The sequence below is a fragment of the Fusarium mangiferae genome, assembly GCF_900044065.1.
Source record: "Fusarium mangiferae strain MRC7560 genome assembly, contig: FMAN_scaffold029, whole genome shotgun sequence".
Taxonomy (NCBI): domain Eukaryota; kingdom Fungi; phylum Ascomycota; class Sordariomycetes; order Hypocreales; family Nectriaceae; genus Fusarium; species Fusarium mangiferae.
The window spans coordinates 24776-44656 of NW_024573949.1; the positions used below are offsets into that span (position 1 = coordinate 24776).

The 19881-nt window shown below is 46.9% G+C and overlaps 5 protein-coding genes across 5 annotated transcripts; 3 read left to right on the forward strand and 2 right to left on the reverse strand.

Annotated features, from left to right (window-relative positions):
• Positions 1 to 525, reverse strand: FMAN_14286 (uncharacterized protein; the record flags this gene model as incomplete). The annotated part of the gene is made up of 1 exon (XM_041826103.1): positions 1 to 525. The coding sequence occupies one exon, from the start codon at positions 523 to 525 to the stop codon at positions 1 to 3; it is 525 nt and encodes a 174-aa protein (XP_041691417.1).
• A 3552-nt stretch (positions 526 to 4077) lies between these two features.
• Positions 4078 to 4902, reverse strand: FMAN_16269 (uncharacterized protein; the record flags this gene model as incomplete). The annotated part of the gene is made up of 4 exons (XM_041826104.1): positions 4078 to 4404; positions 4455 to 4535; positions 4637 to 4712; positions 4772 to 4902. 4 exons carry the CDS (start codon positions 4900 to 4902, stop codon positions 4078 to 4080), a joined length of 615 nt encoding a protein of 204 aa, XP_041691418.1.
• Positions 4903 to 4981: 79 nt separating this feature from the next.
• Positions 4982 to 5524, forward strand: FMAN_14287 (uncharacterized protein; the record flags this gene model as incomplete). The annotated part of the gene is made up of 2 exons (XM_041826105.1): positions 4982 to 5110; positions 5231 to 5524. The coding sequence occupies 2 exons, from the start codon at positions 4982 to 4984 to the stop codon at positions 5522 to 5524; spliced, it is 423 nt and encodes a 140-aa protein (XP_041691419.1).
• A 145-nt stretch (positions 5525 to 5669) lies between these two features.
• Positions 5670 to 8533, forward strand: FMAN_14288 (uncharacterized protein; the record flags this gene model as incomplete). The annotated part of the gene is made up of 3 exons (XM_041826106.1): positions 5670 to 6325; positions 6847 to 7168; positions 8084 to 8533. The coding sequence occupies 3 exons, from the start codon at positions 5670 to 5672 to the stop codon at positions 8531 to 8533; spliced, it is 1428 nt and encodes a 475-aa protein (XP_041691420.1).
• A 3634-nt stretch (positions 8534 to 12167) lies between these two features.
• FMAN_14289 (uncharacterized protein) lies at positions 12168 to 12611 on the forward strand (the record flags this gene model as incomplete). The annotated part of the gene is made up of 1 exon (XM_041826107.1): positions 12168 to 12611. One exon carries the CDS (start codon positions 12168 to 12170, stop codon positions 12609 to 12611), a length of 444 nt encoding a protein of 147 aa, XP_041691421.1.
• Positions 12612 to 19881: the final 7270 nt, after the last annotated feature.

Consider the following 19881-nt stretch of genomic DNA (forward strand, 5'->3'; position numbering starts at 1 on the left):
CTAGGTATTGCGCGCATCGCTGCTCAAATCGATGGCACGATTGCAGCTGGCCGCAGGGCCGCCGCTGTGAACTGGGACCTCTACATCTGAATCTTGAGTTTCTATAACAAAATTATTCGAAGTTTGGTCCTGTTGAGACGTGACTCCGCCCACGTTATCGGCTGCGTTTGCAGCCATTCGGATGCCATTCGACTGTGTTGAATTCTCCCTCATACTTTGACGCCAGGTCTCCATCGTGTTCTGCGCGGCTCTGGGAGGAATGCTGTCCAACAGCTCTTCGATACACTCCTTTTGGTTGCGTTTATGCTCCTCTTCGTCCTTTGAGGATTGAAGCCGCTCGAATTTCGAGATCCACTTACGCAAATATTCCAAGTGCGGGTGGGGTACGGTGGTATTTTTATCGGGGACCGGAATTTGCTGGCATGTTTTAAGTTGTGCAGCAAGTCGCTCAAAGCAGCGAACTGTTATCTCTGACGATAGCTCTGGGCGACCTTCCATCTTCTGGGCATTCGGGGGGGATTGCATTTCTCCTTGTGTAGAGTCAGCCTAGCCAGTTGGATAGGTGCGTCTTTATTGTATCAAGCAAAGGAAAATGTTCAGCGATGAGTTTTGGAGTATATGCGATATCGCAATGAAAGTCGCCTTTCTTTGGCATATGTGATAAAAGTGAGAAAAAAGCGACCGGAGAGATGGAAGCGCGGTTGCTTTTCTCCTTTATGGAGACAGCCTGATTGCTTACGCATCACAAGTAGACCAGGGTTTAATTACGAACAATTGCTTGTGAGACAAGGAGAAAGGGATGATAACTGCACGGCTGCGTGTCTGGAACCATGATTGTGAGCAAGCCTCTAAGCCGGATACGGTGAGTGGTAGGGGTGTATGAATCGATACCCATATCAAGAGCTGGTTGTACATGGCTGTAGCTGACCTTCTTGGCTCGGTTAGGAGGCCTCGGGGAGGAGGGAAAGAGTAAGCGGAGCGAAGTTACATGTCTTGCCCCTTTTTGAGACAAAATCAGGGGCGGCTGAGAGGCTGGCGGGGATGCCCTGGCCGCTGGCGAGCGTGGGGAGGGGGAGTGGGTTCGGTAAGGACGGGACGTTCGGATTCCCGTTGGCCCAGCTCGGGAGCCGATCCAACGATAAGACGCTAGTACGGGTAAAGCAATCAACTCACAGTACGGAGTAATAAATGCAAGAGCTATTTACTCCATAGTTAAATAAGACACCATCATTATCATAAATTCACGCTATCACGTGAAAACGCCAGGTCATTTCTTTCTAATCCCTTTACATTTCAACTGTCGGCAGCAAGTGAACAGACAACAGAATGGCTCCTTCTTTGATTTCTCTACCGCCTGAAATGATCTCCATGATACTTTCGGATCTCCTACGGGAAGATGTCCTCCGTGTTCGACTGACGTGCAGATTTCTGATTAGTTTAACATAGCCCCTCTTTGTTCGTTGCTTTTATTCAAATACCTGTTATTCCATGGCTGAGACATGAGCTCTAGTAAAACTCACCACTATTTCAGCGGTTCCTCAACTTGCGGCCACCGCACGGGAGCTCATTATCCAGAGTTTCGCACATTCGCCCTTCCAAAAATTGCGAAATCCCCAGAGGTCACCTCCGTTGGCAGAGCTGGGGGCCAGCTCCGAATTCATCCAGAACGTTACACCATTCACTGTTCTTACTGTAGCAGCTTGTAAGCTACAGTTGATAAAAAGATGGATAAGTCTCGACGAATCTCTTTGCCAGATTCCGGCACCGTCTGATTTCATTACTGAAACTTACAGAGAAACTCCAACCAAGAGATCTACTGGCATACTTGACAACGTCACTATTCCTCAGCTGAGGAGATTCGCTCTCGTGGGTCGGAATGCCAGGAGCGCGAGCTAGAAGACTACCTCATCAGGCATGCGAAGACGCTTAGGGAATTGGATCTTGGGTGCTTAGTGCCAAATGGGGACTAACACCGTCGTCTTGTCGCTCAGACAATCATTGAAAACATGCAAGTAGTTCGTCTGTCCCGTGACAATAAGAGATGGCAGTCGGGAGACGACGGGGACCGTCGTGACGGCTTCGATTGCCCCCAAGGCGTCTGGGCTTAACCTTCCTTACAGGTTGCCTCAACGTCAAGATCTGGGCGGCCAGAGTACCAGTTTGGAGTGGTGCAATGCGGTGTCCAAAAGAAATCTCTACTGGTAAATTGACGCAGCCTAGCTCGAGCATGGCTACGCAATGAAGACAGCGAATACCCCCTTCCTTCCCTCATCACTCCCTAGCTCTGATTTTGTTTTGGATATTTGCCTTCATCTTAGAACTTGTGGACGTTGCAAGTATGTTAGAAGGAAGAGCTGTAAGAACTTTGATGTCCATGCCCGGATCGGTTAAGTGATAGTTATCCTCGAAGAGGCCTAGTCAAAGCTGCATGGTTGTAAATATGACGATTATGTAACATCAATACAGGGGCGAGATAGTACTTAGTAGTGTGCCGGTGTTTAATGCTTAGCTTGCGTCGAATTTTTGATAGCCATAGAGCCTCGAGTTGATCTCTGGATAGATTTGGCTATGGTCAACGAAGAGAACTTCGACAGCGGCCTTCAATACACGTACGGCTTTATTTAGAAGAGGAAACAAAGTGATGAGAAGAAGAAGCTAAGACACTGAACGTCGACGACAGCTGGGTGTTCCAGCTACCCTAGCGTTCATGATCGCGCAATTTTATCTGCCTGACATTTATCACCCAAAGATTTATCAGTTTGTCATCCCAAAATTTACCACCCCACTGTTTATCATCTGAAAATTTATCAACCCGAAATTTTATCCGATCCATATGTAAATTACTCGTCGGTCATCGGTTATCTGCCAAAAACTCATCATCGATCATATACTAGCATAATCCTTACAGCATCTTAATCTTCTATTCCTTATATTCGGTAAATTCTAGTGACGCCGCAATCTTGGCAAATTCCTACTTTACGTGCGCTAGATTCTCTCTGTTTCTCTTGATCTTCTTCTCTATCACGTCTCCCTACTTAGTGCCGGAAAAAATCTCGGCCTCGAGTTTTTTTCGTCCTGTCCTTATATTCATCGCACTTTACTTATATACTTTCCAATGTTTCCTTATGCGACTTTATTTCTACTTCTGATGCTTTCATTATTGACTTGGCATCCGATATGATCTTATTCAGCAGTGTATTTACAGGTTCAGCTTCTTAGCTCAACTACTCGCATGCCGCCGCTCTGTAATCGGTTTCTGACTTCTCAACCTTCCTTGTGAGCTCGTCTGTCGACTTCTGATCCTTTGAGAGCTTTCATTCAACTGAATATCGTTCTTATGTTATTTTCACCAATCGTTTCTTTTGCCGAACAAGGGCTTCTACTTCTCCCAGGTTGATTTTTATTTTCTCTAGGTTTTTTACAAATTCTTATAGGTAGCTCAGGGGAAGTGATGCGACGCCATACTCTCCAGGATCGTCAAGTAGGCCAAATTTCTAAGCGTCGGAATAGCTGTACTCAAATGACGCTTGGCGGCTTATTGGTGGTATTCTAGGACATGCAGCTTCACACAGGGCACGACAAGTTCCGAACCAGGAGGGCCTCCAAGCTATACTACAAAAAGACTGCGAAGATTCTTGGCATCGACTTATGATGTGACACTATTCCCATTCAGCAGAGCCTACAAGACAGCCAGAGTAAAGATACCGCAATTGAACTTATCTTTTCGTTAAGGACATTCCTACCAGATATTAGTACCTAGGACAGAATGATCATTGATGAACCTACGTCCATACTTCTTAGCGGATACTTAAATCTCCAGTAAGCCCAATTACCGGCTATTTTAGTATTCACGACTTCAGGCCATTAACCGGCATCTCGAGCAGAAGAAGAGAATTGTAATGTTTGAGCTGCCCTAGTTGTCTGTCCAGATGGCAAAGGCGACCAGTGGGACCCGACACTGATGAAGAAGATCAGGTTATTTGCAGAGACCGTTCTTCTCTCGGACAATCCGGAATCCTTAAAGGGAAATCCCGGATCGAAAACATGCCATTTAGGAGAGGCCCCCAAAAGCCTTACTCAACGATGTATATCATTGCTTTGGAGGCATTTGTCGTCTCGGAGGCGGGATATGATTTCGCCCACAGGATATCGTGTTGGAGGGGCAGGAAAGCCCTCGTCACTGTCGACAGAAACAGCACGACTGGGTGATGTACTCAGTTTGTCGCTGTGAGAGCCGGACATCGAGTCTTTACTGCTGAGAGGCAATTCATCCGAGCCATCTTGGTCTGGTAGAGGGAGTGTAGGAGCATCTGTGGCCACGTGTTGCGTATGGCTTCCGGTAACATTGCTTTTGTCCCGTTGGAGTTCAGGGCCGCTTTTGGCGACTCCTTTTTTGCTTTGTTTCTCAGGAAAGGATAGTCAAGTCTGTCGAATGTTCTTTGCGTGATTCTAACTTGTCCAGCTTTGTGAATTGCCTTGGCCATAAAGCCGTCGTCCTCCCATATTCGATTGCGAAGCTTGTGGCATCCACCGTCCTACTCGCTGTCGTCAGCCAGGAACAAATATCTGTATTTACTGCAGTGAACTTGGTAGACGACTGCTGGATAGGCATGAACAGACCTGCTATCATGCTTACAGGTATTCTACTCTCATGAATTCTTTGGGCCAGATGGGGAAGAGCGTGCCTATTGTCGAGATTGCTATCGCGAATACTACCGAGATGAAGCATCATCATCTGGATACAATTAATCGCAGATCAGTTCAGACCTACGCTTTCTGTATCATCTCCAAGAAGTCTCGCCATTCGTCGACGACAATCGCCTGGTCTCTCATCCTCTCTGCCGCAGCCTCGAGAACTTTCACCCGATCTACCTTTAGTTGACGGTGAACTCGCTTCTCCATGTTTGAGCGATCGTGACCAGTAACTGATTTCTAATTGGCAATCGGACTTGGATAAGCAGATAATGGAGTATTCCCCTCGATGTTGAGTTCGTTGGTTCAATATCGACCTTTGCAATGGTATCTGTCGTTCTTGCCGCTATCGGGATACTATTCCTTCAGATCGTGGCACGTGCAACCAGCGCAGGGAAGGGGAGCCATATTTCTGGACGTATGAAACAACCTTGACCCCAGAGGCATCCCTGACCACCCCCCCCAGGTAATATAGGTTGAGGAGATATTAATCTCGCGGGTGCATGTACATGTTCAAGTCATGACTTACAGAGGGTAGGGACACGTTATCAGCCTTCTCAAGAATATTGGGCAGGTGTACCGACAACCTGCATTACTGCCACAGAACCTGGATTTCGTTATCCTTCGTCCTCAGAACCAGTCTGCCCAGCCACCTATGATCCATCAGTGGCTTGAGTTCCTACGCACCAACCATCCTGGTTATCGAGATATTGTCGTTGATGAGGGACACTCTAGCCAGCTTCCTGTGGATGGCGATGTCACTGATCAATTGGTCACCGAGTTCATGGATCCAGCCGAAATTGAGGAGTTCATTCAGGATGATACCAGGTGATTTTAAGCACTGGGAGACTGCTGCTGTGCCCAAATTTGTCGCTCAGCAGAGAGGCTTGACATATCTGCGCAGTCGTCTGCAAGGCCAGCAGCCAGGACCTGATGTCCAGCTATAGCCTGCTCCTGGCCATGAACCTCAGCTCGAGATGCCGAATATGCACAGTACATCTCTCAATGAGTTCAATCGTTCTCAGGCCTTGCTCTCACTTGCTTTCCCTGCCCTATTTCCTACTGGACAAGGTGACTTTGTCGAACCACGACAGCGAGGCATTAAATACGGTGACTATATTGAGCGGCTGATGAAGTTCCACGATGGACGCTTCCCACGACGGCCTCGCTTTCCATACGTCGCTTTTGATACCCTCATGCGCCAACAGGTTAACCAAAGAAGCTCTTTCTTTATCAAGAAAGATGGTCGCCGCACTGAAGTCGACATTGCACACCTGCGGGCAGCATTTGACTCCGATACTCCTGAAGCTAAATCGCTTCTCAACTCAATCATTCGCTGCTCGAGCAGTCTTCGTGGTACACGTCCATTCTGGGGTGGACGTCGTCATCAGCTTGAAGCCTATGTCCATGGACTAGGATGCCCAGGGATCTTCTTGACCTTTTCTGCTGCTTATCTTCACTGGGAAAGCTTGCAGCTACATATGCCTCGATACGAGGATTGGCAGAATGCTGATAATCATGGTAAGGTTGCCATTGCACGGAAGAACCTGAAAGAGAATCCGCATATTGCAGCTCATCACTTTCATATGCGATGTACATCCTTCCTTAAACATGTCATCAAGCCCAATTCAACGTAAGTGAATCTTGGTTTCGGTATGAGTGGCAGGCACGAGGAAGTACCCATTCGCATGGTCTCTTGTGGATCAAGAATGCGCCGACTCTCAACCAAGATCCAGGAGTTCAATTGGAGAGTATCAATAAGGAGTTTCTACGATTCTGGGTAGCTCACATTACTGCCATCAACCCTGGTCGTCAACAGCCTGGGCAGCAACGTGATATCAATCCGCTGATTACTATTTCGCCAAACCCGACCTTTAGAGACTTAGCTGCAGTTGTCAACCGCGTGCAACACCACCAATGTACAGGCGTATACTGTCAACGTCGGAAGCGTATGCAAGATGGAAGTCTATCTGAAGAGACATACTGCCGTTTCTACTTTCCTCGGGCTCTTCATGCTGAACCAAGACCGGCTCGCGATATGAACCCTAACTAGCCCATCTATGATGGACCTCGCAACGATATACAGCTGAACAATTTTAATCGGACTTTGACCATGGCTTAGTTGGCCAACATCGATACGTCTCCGTGTACAAGCCAAGCGGCCGTTATCAACTATGTTGTCAAGTATGTCGGCAAGGCCGCAAAGAAACGCGAGAGCTATAAGGATATTGCCAAGTCTGTTCTACCCCGAGTCAACTCTGCCAGAGGAGTTATTGGTTTCGTTGCCAAGTTCATGAACAGGTTGATTGCTGAGAGAGACTGGTCCGCGCAGGAGATCCAATATCCTCTTCTGAACCTTGATATGGCTCAGGGAACCCGGGTTGTGATTACCGTCGATTGCCGACACCCACGGGATCACTGGACAGTTGACTTCATTGCTGCTGAAGGTGAACAGTCTATTCGTCCTACAAAGAATGTATACCAGAAATACCTTGATCTGCAGCATTCTAGCTATTTTCACCATTGTGTTAAACCCGAAGTGCATTTTCTAACCTTATGACTTACTCATAAACTCAATACCGCCACCACCTTCCGATTGCCCCGAACCTTCTCCAGTCAAACCTTCGTCTCCAGTGGCACCGACATACGTGTCATCACGAAACTTTCTCCAGGTCAAGCTTTTCTCGTGCGTCAGTATCTCTCGACAATTCTGATAGCTGTGCGCCGTACCTGGAACATCCTATGAGCGAATCGCCATCCACATATTGAACACGGACACGATCCAGTCATGATTTTCCCGGAGTAGCTCTCCAGCTGCCTTGATTCTCTTCTTATCCTTCGAGTTCTTCAGGGAAGATAGTGCTGCTTTCTTTTGCCGGGCAACATCGATAATGCCTGGAGGGAATTGAGCTGCTGTACGAGTGACAGTCTCACAGTCGAATAGAGCAAGTTGAATGAGGAATTCGCTGCTCAGCTGATCGAAGTCTCGCATAGGGATATGCTTTGTAGCAGCCCCGCAATCCAGTCTTTTGCAGCTGCCGTCGTCTTTTAGGGTCACCCTGTACGCTACTGCAGCTTGGGGTGTGACTGCAGCCCTATTGGTGTAGTTGTTGACATGGGTTTGGTTGAGATGTTGTTGATAAAAGACTAGTCTTGTCGGTGCGGGAGCCGCCATCTTGAAGATCCGGGGTGTTTGTGGTGTTGAGCTAACCTTTCCTGGCCGAGAGATTGGATACGCCTCCAAGGCCGGCCAAGGAGTCATCATTTAAGTTCTTATCATATCAGCTTTATACTGTAGCCATTGGTTAGTCATCGTGGTATCGATGCCTAAGTTGTGGGCTAGAAGTGTTATTTGCAGTTGAGACTTGTGGCTGTGAGCTTATTCCGGCAGAGAGAACCTAGCTATTTCCACTTTTTCACAAAGGTTGATTACTCCAAACAACCTCAGCAGTGGCGAGAATTCCCGACAGCCTCAGATCGTATCTTGAACTACTTTCCTCGCTATGGCCAGTATAACGAAGACTTTGCTTGCGTGAAGCTGATGCTTCACCACTCTCACTCTCGATTCGAAGAACTTCTTACTGTTAAGGATACTACCTTTGAGACGTATCTTGAAGCTTATCAGCATTCAAGAATCGTGCACCAGGATGTGCACCCACACGACTACTATTCTTCTCCTCAGCTAATCCTCGAAGAGGAGTTTGAAGAGGACCCTGATGATAAAGATGAAGTTCCAGAGCAGTCATGGGAAGCACTTACTGCTGGCGTGCCTCAGGATGAACCAGATGCTGAAGAAGTGCCTATGCTTGGCAATCGACCAATTGATCTCACCTACGACTAGAGTGACAGCATTGGGAAGTTTCCTCAGCTTTGCATTCAAGAGCGCGAGTATGAGAAAAGTCTCCGTGATAACTATTCACAACAGCTCGAGTCATCTGTAGGTTATGATGCCGTGGCCAGTCGCAACCCAGAGCAGCGCCTCGTGTTTGATCTGTTTGTGAACCACATTGACTAGACGCTCAATCCGACTTATAGACCAAATCCCCGTCCTCTCTTGGTGCAGGTTGATGGGCAAGAAGGGACTGGCAAGTCATAACTCAACCATGCCTTGTCCCCTGCTTTGAACAGCCGTCAACGTAACTATGTTGTGTGAGCAGCTCCTACTGGCATCGCAGCAAATGCTATCAATGGTTCAACTCTTCACTCTTTGCTACACCTCCCATTATCCAAGCAGATTACAACAGCGATCTGACTGGAAATGAACTCACCAGCTTACAGGCCAGACTTTCAGGTGTTCGATACATCATACTTGATGAGGAGTCCATGGTAGGACTGAAGATTTTCCACTGCACTGACCGGAGATCACGACAGGTTTTGAAAAGAACCAGCATGAGTATTCCGGCGGCTAAAATGTTCTACTGCTTGGCGACTTCAATCAATTGCCGCCTGTACTTGAGAAGCCTCTCTATGCTACCGGAATGCTAGGATCTGAGATGGAGATCGCTCATCAGAATGCACATAGGACACCTAAACAGAGTGTTAAGCTGGAGCAGGTTGTCACACAGCAAGGTCATGATCAAGCTGCTTTCCACGATGCTCTCCAAGGTCTTTGGACTGGGAGGCCAACAGCTGAACATTGGCGACTCCTCTCTTCACGAGTCCAGTCAAAGCTGACTGAGGACGAGATTGCTACATTTGACAATGTTGCACGCCAGGTCCGTGACTTCAACAGGGATCATATGGAGCGACTAGAGAGTGCTGTTATCAGCATTGAAGCTGCACACTCTAACCCCTTTGGCCACGATGCTGACTCTACTGTCGCTAGCAATTTGCATTAAACTCTCCCAATCTGCATCGGTGCTCTTGTGATGCTTACAGAGAAACTTTGGGCTAAAGTCGGTCTCGTCAATGGCGCAGTTGGCATTGTGAAAGGGATTGCATGGGAGGACCGAACTAGAGGCGTTAATTCTCCTCGACGGACTCCAGAAGTCATTATGGTGCTATTTGAAGGGTATACTGGCCAACCTTATTTCCCTTTCTCCTCGGATAAACTCTTGAGGGATTGGGCCGGTAAACATTCCCCGATGCCCAGCGCAGCTGGGGGATCACAGCCAAGCAGGGAAAGCTGGCCGATGGCCTTATGGTCAAGGCCATCAAGCTGAGTAGTGGGTTGCGATGGTGGGCTGCTCTTTTCAAGCATGGCATACCCACCTTTAGGGCCTTGATGGGTGATTGAGTGGAAATAAGCGTCTCTTTCACCTGATAGATATTGTAGCTGTGTTGTTGATGTAGTCGTGACGGGCAAGCTACGAATAGAATCGACCGATGGCTGTTCATGTGATTGAGGAGCCTGCATCCCGACGAGGGTTTTTAATGATATTGAGTTGGAGAGCTACGATGGGGGACTAGGGCAGTCATTTTATCCCTCGGGGGATGTATTTGGAGTTCTCTTTATGCGTCAGACGTGATTATCATCAGGCAGGCTTGCAAAGTTTGTATTGGGCAATTGTGTTGGGTAGCTGACATACTGCCCGGATTGACTTTGATAAGAGTGTTATTTTGAGTTGATAGCCCGCACAGCTGATGGCTCACATCACGCGCCTCACACAAGTTGCTATCTTTCGCTCAACCCGACGGTGTGTCGTCAGCAACAACCTCTGTTGACGCAAACGGTTTCCTCTGACGATTTCGTACGCCATCGCTGTTCACAGGTCTCAGGGCACTACGCTTGACAAAGCAGTTGTAGATATCTCTGGTAAGATTTTCACTGTCGGGCTTTCTTATGTCGTGGTTTCACGTGTCAAAACAATTACAGGTATCATGTTTGAGACTGCCTTTAATCTCAGCGACATCTCTGCCCATATCGATCCTCAAAGCGACCCTAAGGAGATTGATCGACTCCAACGTCTGCCGCAGATGCTTTATGCATAAATGAATCTTTGAGACCTAATCTTTGTGCAACTCGGCATGAAGGACTTCATTTCATCCAATCTTGAGAAGAAAATCAAGCTACAGCTTTGAACACAATGTATAGGACGTACCACAGCAGCCTTGTCTTATGCCTTCTATATCGGAGGCTGTGAAGACCTATTCATTTCCCCCTTCTCGCTCAATATCTCACCCTTACAAGGTGAGAGAAGTTCACAATTAAACACTGGCGATGAGTATTAGTGCCTTGTATCAGGCCGCCGGCCTCGTTCTAGCAAGGAATAAATGGGACTGTCACGATATTGAAGCATGACCTTTGATGGTATACTTTTAATTCTTAAAGCTGAGTGAAGGTACCCCTTCCACTCCTTTCTCATGACTATGTCTTCTAGGTGTCACTTGGAGGGATAATAAGCTCAGACTTTACCTTAACTACTCTAATTCTTCCTATGTCTGCCTACAGTGTTTAGTGCTGCTCTTCAAACCCCCCCCTTCGTCTGTCAGAAGCCCACGAATGCAAATGCTATGGTACCTTGGTAAATCTAGTAATACACTGCAATGCTTTGATCTCACATAAGAAATTAGAATAGTGACCCAAAAACCAACTGAGAGTACAAAGAAAAAGATCCTCCTTATTGTGACTCAAGTTGGGTCCACGTACCGTGATAAGCGACAAAGAGAGACGACTAAGATAACCTGATTGTAACATTGAGTGACTGTTGGGCCAGCCGGTAGTCAATCCGACCCTCGTCATCATCTCTTACCGCCTTGTGTTCTCTCACACCCTCTTTCTGTTCTGTCTCCCCCCATTGGCGCTCATCGTATTAACCCAAGTGACGGAACTCGTCGACTTACCCGCCTGTAGTGCTGATGCCATTTCATCACGAACTAGATATTCCTGCTCGAATATCAAAGTGTAGAAAAGCCTTGATATCTTTTCATATTGCAGATTATAGCGGTCAACAGACCTACACCAAACCACTACGTTTGTAAGCTGGGCTATCAGTCCATCTCTAAGACCGATGGCTATGCCACCTCGGTAGGATAAAATACCACTAATTGTCTTGAACGACATTGGAAATTTCAGGGATTCAACTCAACATAGAGAATAATTTGTCTGCCTACCCTTTCTTTCCCCAGTAAAAAGGTGGTTTGTGAATACAGTAAGTGACCTCAGCCTATTATGGATGCATGTATGACGCTTCAGGTACCGCGCCAAGGCGACCGCGGCACAGTATGCTCCCGAGGTGAGTGGTGCCCGGATTGACGGCGACGCTTTTCAACCAGATATGGACTCCATGGGGCCAAAGTCCATTAACAGAAGAAGCATATTTCCATTCAATAGCAGCCTAGCCAGGTCCAAAAAGACCTCAATCTATTACGTTACTAGTAGGTCCCAGACAAACGGAACTGAGCCAGATTGCTGGAAGTATATATATATATAGGAAAGGCAATTCCGCAGAGAAACTAATTACGATAATTCTCAGCCATGGCACTAAACCAAATAAGACGCTGATTGGATATCACTGTGCAAGCCTGCTGATATGATGGCCACTCTCCGGCCCCTTGAAGGTATGGAGGAAGGTGCCAATATACAGACACCCTGGTCTACCAAAGTGGTAATAAAGAATGTCGTTGTAATCATGGTGGTGGACTCAAAAGTTTTCTACGGTGTCTGTGTCGAGACTTTGGATGCCATTTCCCCTGACTGGACAAGTTCAGAGTGCCTAATATGGGTTTTTAATGACGGTTCAGGGCCACGCATGTGGCAGGAGACCGCACAGCCATCGCCGTTCAGTTCAGAAGATCCTGAAAGGGATTTCGACCAGATCTTAGGCCATTACGAATCCAATGATGGAGAATGCTACGTGGCAGTGAAGTGGAAAAGTACCCTAGTGCCGACATGGGAGAGAGAGACGAACATGGCATATTGTGCCGGCGCTATCGCGCAATACTTCATCAACCAAAGTCTTGAAGCCTTCCAGGAGTAACATATACTGCACCCAGTTTGTAGCTTTACTGCTTTACCAAAGTATGAACTAACCCTTACTAGGTTCGAACATGTAGGTGGGTTTGTAGGGCGTTCGCTGACCAATGCATTTAGTATCACGTCTGTTAATTGCCAAGTAATGCGGTTTTGGCGCAGTGACGTAAATAAGTTTTGTCGATGGCCGTTTGGGCTGGCATCAATGGAGGTGCTAAATAAATGTGGTATAGTTGCAAAGGATGGCTTATGGATGAGTCTCGAGTCTCGTCGTGAGCTTTGAGGTGGCTCACTATGGGAATCATAAGCGGTCGTGAGACCTTTCGTGACTTCTGAGAATTTATGGGGACCACATGAGACAATAACAGAGATCGTAGCAGGACTGGGAAAGTATCTGAAGAACTGTCTTTTAAAATAAAGGAGCTGGTATGCTCAAACTACACTGTACTACACGATGGTTGGCACTTAGTCAGTACGTCATCAGGGATAATACTTAATTAATGATAGCTATCGCCGCATTTACAATTATTTCCACGGCCACTAATAGGAGACTGTACTGAAATTGGCAGTAGTTGAATTGTGGACATGGAATCATAATATGCAGCTTTGCTGTATGACTTACGTTGACTCCTGGTTCTATCAACTGCTTTTTCCTTCTTCCTTCTTTCCGGAAAAAGCGTCATCTTACGTTTGTGCAGAGCCTCAATAATCCTTGTGGAATAAATGTCAAATGTATCCTGTAGCTCCAGTGTACTGTTCCAGGCTAAGGGCTGAGGTGCAGCAACTCTCTCTGATGTTGTAGACGGAGAGCATCCAATCGAAGTTCAAACACATCAACTAGTGCTAGGATAACCGATCTTATTGGCTTTGGGGGACAATAGGCCAATCGCGCCATACGGAATATCTTGATATGATGCGGAATGCCCGTCTATTTATTTTGAGAAGGTCGTAATATTCCCAATGAGGGCCGGAAGAAAAGCTGACATGGGCACAAGGGGTTATTCCTAAAACGCTGAGCGCGTGCTAGGCACCACGAAACCCCCTAGGCGCAACTGTAAATCTTTCTGGTATCCGTTGCTTGTGAATAGAGGTCATCGTTCCAGTTTTACGTCAAGCTGGGAGAAGAAGGGCGAGGTATAGGTTGCTGAACCCGTGGCACTTCGACACGCGTAGATGTTGTCTTCTGGTCTATGTAAAACAGATCCGCCAGGGGCAGTCAATTTATTGAATGCCCTCAAATCGAAAACAGTTCGCCCTTTGGTAGAGGTGATCTCTGTAGTTGCAGTAGCGGTGGTCTGCGGATTGAGTGTGATTCAGAGAAGATGGTCGCAACCGACAATTGGCTGTAAACATGGCGTCCCCATAGAGGTATCTACCTCTAGAGACACAATTGCTGAAGATCAATGTTCGTACTTCGGGGATTTCACCGGATGTTGTGAGCATGATGCGTGGTTACCCACCTAGAATGGTAGTAGGTCGAGTGATTTTGACTCGGTTGAAGACTTATGGAGGAAGCTCAAAGGTCTCGAAAGAAATAAAAAAGTCGGGAGACTCTTACGATCAGGATGCATTCAGGTTTCACGACTTTGAGTTCGTATAGCCTTGGTTTGACTACGGGGTTCGCTTGCCTGAGAGCTGGGAAGGTCGTAAATAAACCGCGGCGTGCCCAAATATCAAGAATTGCCTCAGTGGGGAACGTGCGATGGGGTCTTACAGGATCTAACTTGCCGTCTGGTACCCCCAACCGATTTTTGTCCGCTGGTAACCTGGAAACTTCAGTTCCATCCTGTCATCCATGCACGACCGTGGACTAAGCTTGTTTTGAGAAGATGAGAGATGAGAAGATACTCTTGCTGTCGCTTTCTGTATTGGCGCCCGAAGGCTTGGGTTTAACATACGCTTTAATCAATGAATACTCCTTCTCAAATTGGACTGGCTTGACTTCTTAGGAACGTCCTTTCAGATATAGTTCTTGTCTGGTGAAGGATAGTATCCATTGATCTTCTTGCTTCGTCATTCCTCTTGCATATTACAACTTTTATTGTCGACATACTTGCATCGGTCGTTCCGGGAGAATTGATATCCATTATGTCGTCATCATTTGCTTTGACCGCAGTGACACTCATCTTGACAGCGTCGGTTGCTTCGGCGATCCCAGCTCAGCCAGATAAAGGAACGCTTTCAGTTGTCTCCGCGGTTTCTGGGACTATCGAATCGATAGAAATGTTCAACTAATGCTCAGCATTACTCGCACTGCTTGATGATGCCTGTCAGCATCGTAGCTATGACCAGTATCGCTTGTTGTCGGATAAGAAACGATATCATGGATACCATTGGAGGACCCAAGGGACAATACAACATTCGCAAGATCAAGGGAATATGTGCTGCTCATGATGGGAGGTACTCAAGTGTACTTGTCGTGAGGTGGTAGACTTTTAGGCTCGGCTAAAAGCCGCGTTGCGAGGACTCTCAATCTCGCCCATGAAGAAGCGCCAGTCCTAGAAGTGGGGAAATAGCCAATCAGAATGCACATCGATACGCTGGCCTTTTCTCGGTAACTTGTTCCCAGAAATGCCAGAAAGCACCGTTTTGGACTTTGAGTGAGAGGATACTGGAGCATCGGCGCAGGAGCTTTCAAGTTGACCCTGAACCGAATGTATGCTCAATCGTAGCTGTTGTATCTTCCTTGCGGAAAAGCCTAGATTACGCACCGTCACCCTGAAAGACTGAGCAACCTGTTTCCAATCTGACTCTGAGGTGGACGCGATAGTGCCTTGGGGAATTCTACTATGTTCAAGTAGTTCATTTCGGTAACACTTTGCTCCTGCTCCTGGCATTAGCGTCTTTGATACTCCAAGACCAAACAATGCACTCACACCTCGATTCTCCACTCGGAGATTCCCTTTCGGATGTTGCCTGCAAAGTCTTCGTCTATGTTCAGGCCACCCTGCACTATATCATCACGACATATAGTTTTTTTGCGGCCGGTGATATCAAGGTACGATTTACAGTCGCGTTTCCAATAACCAAACCAGACCCTTCATGTTTGTACCCCCTAGTGATAGCGGGTCCCAGGAGAGACATCTCGAGAATGGTTACTGGATGTATAGTCGCTTCTATGGATCGTTGAAGAGTGACCAATACGTATTTCCTATAGGCTCAGTAAGGCTATATCAACTATCAAAATTGACCAGCACTCTGACTCATACTGCCCAGGAGGAGCCAGAGCGACTCGACATATTCCATAAGTGTTTTCTCGTGGTACGAGGCATGCCATTTAGTGCTCCTATTGCGCGACATTCGCCCAAAATCATGAATCTTGGCTCAGGAGCAGGTATTTGACCTTGTAATTTGGCTGGAAAGTCCGTTCATCTTCTGAAAGGTCAGGATAATAGCAATTGACTCACATTGGAAAGTTACTTGTTTGAAGCCCAAATTATGGCCATAGACTTTGAATTAGGTTCAGCCCGCCTTACAAGAGCCTTGAAATATCAGTTTTGTGGATGGCCCATTGGTATGCTTCAGGATCCCAAGAGGATTGACTTCAAAACGATTTAACATAGAAGAACCCACCTAGGCTTCATTGTTGACGGACTGTGATTTGATCCCTATGAGCATGTTACTCGGAAGCATAAAGGCGAATTGATGGCCAAAAATTCGTGGCAATAACTTCGAGTAAGTCTTGCGCTGAAAGCTTGGCTGGGGCTGACATATGAGACGTCATTAAGCTCCAGGCTATGGCTACATTGAACATGTAAAGATTGACTAGACCCTAGGTGGCAAGACTATGGCCAGCCTGAAAGCTCATCTCTTCAAAAATGGTCGGAGCTGTTTTTATCCATTATGGACAAGCTCAATCGTAGTGCCAGAATTGTACCTGCGAAAACACAGCAATTGATCGAGGCTGCGGGATTCACTGATTTTAAAGACGAGGTCATTGAAGCCTTTCTCTGTACCTGCACTAGTGATTCGTACGAACAGAACGTCGCTCGCTAGTTCAATATCGCCTTGAGCCGCAACTTTGAATCGCTGAGCATGATGCCGCTGACAGAGGAACAGAGATTGACTTTGGAAGAAGTGCGCAAACCCTTCGCCTGTGCTAGAAAGGAGATCTATGATGTCCAGAATCACGCATTTTGCAACATGTAAGCTTTTGAGTCGGTCTGTCCCCCAAGCTGAATCGCAATACTATTGTGTTTCAGACATGTATGGGCGGCACGAAAGCAGGAGGGCAGTTTTTCCATTGTTGCGAAAAGGGCTCGCATTAAACTACATCATATCTTGTGACTTACAGTTCTCTGGCTAGTCAGAATGGAAGGTTTTGTTCAATTCTAAGTCAGTCATATCGACACTGGCATTGCCATCGCTGCCAAGGCAGCCGCAGCAGTTGACATTGGCTCCGCGAGCAGGAGAAAGAGGTGGGTCGAGCACATCCATGCCCTCCGTATGGGTCCAATTACTGGGTATGAGTGGGGCTGATTCGGAGCGGCCGCCGAATGTAAAACCGCACTGATCCCCATGATCAAGTCAAATCCTCTTTCAGCTTTTCTATCGTTCTCCCGACATCATTTAGGAGGACCCTTGGCTTCGGGACTTATGAGTCTTTTAACGGTAGCTTTTTTCTTCCTCTACTCTTCACGGCATGCCCCTGAAAACGCAAAGGTAGAATCGCGCTTGCTCGAGGATCGATGCTTAGGATGAGCATATGGGGGCACTAGATGCTGGTACAGAACATCAATGAGACCTCAAAAGTCATCACCTTGTTTCCCATCTCTTTTGGTCTTTTAGGGCCAGCTTTATGTGAATAGATCCCTCATAGATATCAATTGTCATCAGTCACCGACTATGATGACGAATAGAAAGGGTGTATAAGAAAGAATACGCAATCTTGAAAGGCGGTAAATCACCTTGATGATTACCTATCTCGTGTAGGAAAAATCAATCTCAGCAATTCAATTGGAAACTTACGGTCCACGTGCTGGCGTGGCCACCCCATCAGCCTCTGAACCTTCTTATGGTCAGTTGTTGTCCCGTGCAGCTTGGTTCCCAGCTCGAATTCAGAATAGTTCATGAAAGACATGCTTCCCACTCCTTGAACTATTGTACCCAGTACTCTTCCCCTCCTTTCTGTGCAATCTAGGCAAGACTCGCCTCCAGATTGTTATGTCCAGCCCCAGTACTCGCTTCTAACTCACACGGCCCCTTAATAGTCTTCCAAGCAGCTTGGTAGTCAAAAGTTAATTGAGCTGTTTCAGTGTACCGAACGATCAGCGAAGAAAAAGGCAAGGCTCAAGTCTTCCTACAGGCCCAGCTTCTCATAGAGGCACAGAAAACGAATACTCTCATCAGTGCCTGAGACAGCAACCGCGAGAGCACTGCCTGAGTGTCTCAGGATTTTGTAATAGCTTACCGTTGATGGAATCAAAGGCGCTGAGGGGACGCAAAGGGCCCTCAAAGTCTATATCGATTGAGATATAAGTAGAGCAGCGGTTGGGGAAAGTCCAAGCTAAATTAACAATACAGTCACATTTAAAGCCGAAAGCAGGTCGGGAACGATAGCTGATAAACTACACTCGATTTGATTTGAAGAAGAAAGGCGAAAGATGTTTTGAGCTGGATGAGCAGTCTTATAAAATGGTTGAATGATGATTTAGAAAGGAGTTTGAGGGACAAAAAATGTAAGACCGCCCTCAGGTACAGTGCTAGGCAAGACAGCAGGATGAACCCTTTGAATAATGTAGTGTATGTATCTCTTGCTCTTTTTTTATGGCCAGCTTAAATGCAACTCGTATGTTGTCGACAAAGTAGACAACCAACGACATCACACCGTGTTTGCGAATTGCCACTTCCAAACCGACGGATTGTATGTCAAAGATCATATGAGGATAAGACTAGACTAACTATAGATAGAGCGCTTGTGGACGTGTAAAAGTGGCGTTTTAGAAAATATAATGCCTCGCCGGACTCCGGAGGCATGTCTAGTAACCCCATATAGTCACTACTACTGGCGATACTCACTGCCTCATGGCCGATAAGTTGATTAACTATAAGCAGGCTATCATCATGGCCTGGATGATGGGCTGACGCGCAACAGTCTATTGATTGATTGGTTGGAAAAGTTGATGGATGGTTTGTGAAGAAGCTGACTACTAGGCACCGCGTCTTTCTAACAGCAGTTGGGGCATGGCTAAGCTAGTAATCGAATGTACCGTCTGGAAAGAGCTAGTTCTACAGACAATAAGGAAGGGGCATAACGCAGCAAGTCAAAGTAGCTGCGAAACATCAAACCAGCTTAACCAAGTAATATCAACCATTTTTACGAATGAAGATTGATTTGCAGGATGCTGCTGCCGTTTCGAGGAAAAGGTGTCTGAAGTGGCGGCCCTCTACGGAGCTCTCTAAAGCTGCCTCCAAAAGGTTATCGCATTCTGCACGTACCCTCTGCATGTGCTCGATTTTGTCATCTCCCTCGTTGGACGGATTCAGAGTTGCAACGAGACTCCAATCCATTGCTTCCAATAACTCGATTTCTTCATCTTCTCGCCATGCCTGATCTAAAATTGCGTCCGTCTGAGGTGCTTCATCCAAAGGTTCATTCATGTCCGCATCCTGAGCCTCGTCCGCTACAAATGAGAAATCATCATCTAAAGTGCTCCTTTTTCCGGAGCCTTGGTCGGTGCTCAACACTTGATCACTAGAAAAGGTGTGTGTATCGCCTTCCGCCAGTTTCTTGGTTTATAATAGGGGTGTCATTAAGGCCAGAAACTGTAGATGGTCGGCGATGTGATCCAGCATCATGGAGCTCTCTGCCTGAGTTGCAGTCTTTCTGTCAGCTCTGGCTAGTGTTGTTGGCTCTGAAATATCGAATCGTACCGTCTTTGAGACCCTTTTGTTTCCAGAAGGAGTCCTTGTCTTCGGTGGTGATGTTTCTGACTCTAAGGCATGGAGAATGCTAGGTTTGAGATTTGTAAATTCGGCAAGCGGAAGGCAACAAAGGGGGAAGGTAACCATGGCGTTGACAGTATCTGATGAATTTTGGGAATCAACCTCCAGACTTTGAAGCCACATACCATCATGACACTGCATAGTATGTCCTTTCCAGGCCGTCCGACTGGCAAAGGTTGGAGATCCCATGCATGTGCTTGAAACGCACACGACGGGTACCAAGTCATCATTTACGTGGGATCTGTTCCAGGTCAGTAACTGAACATGTGGCTCTCCAGACCAACTTGCCTCCACCACGTATTATCTATGAAGTCATCCTTGAGAAAGATCTG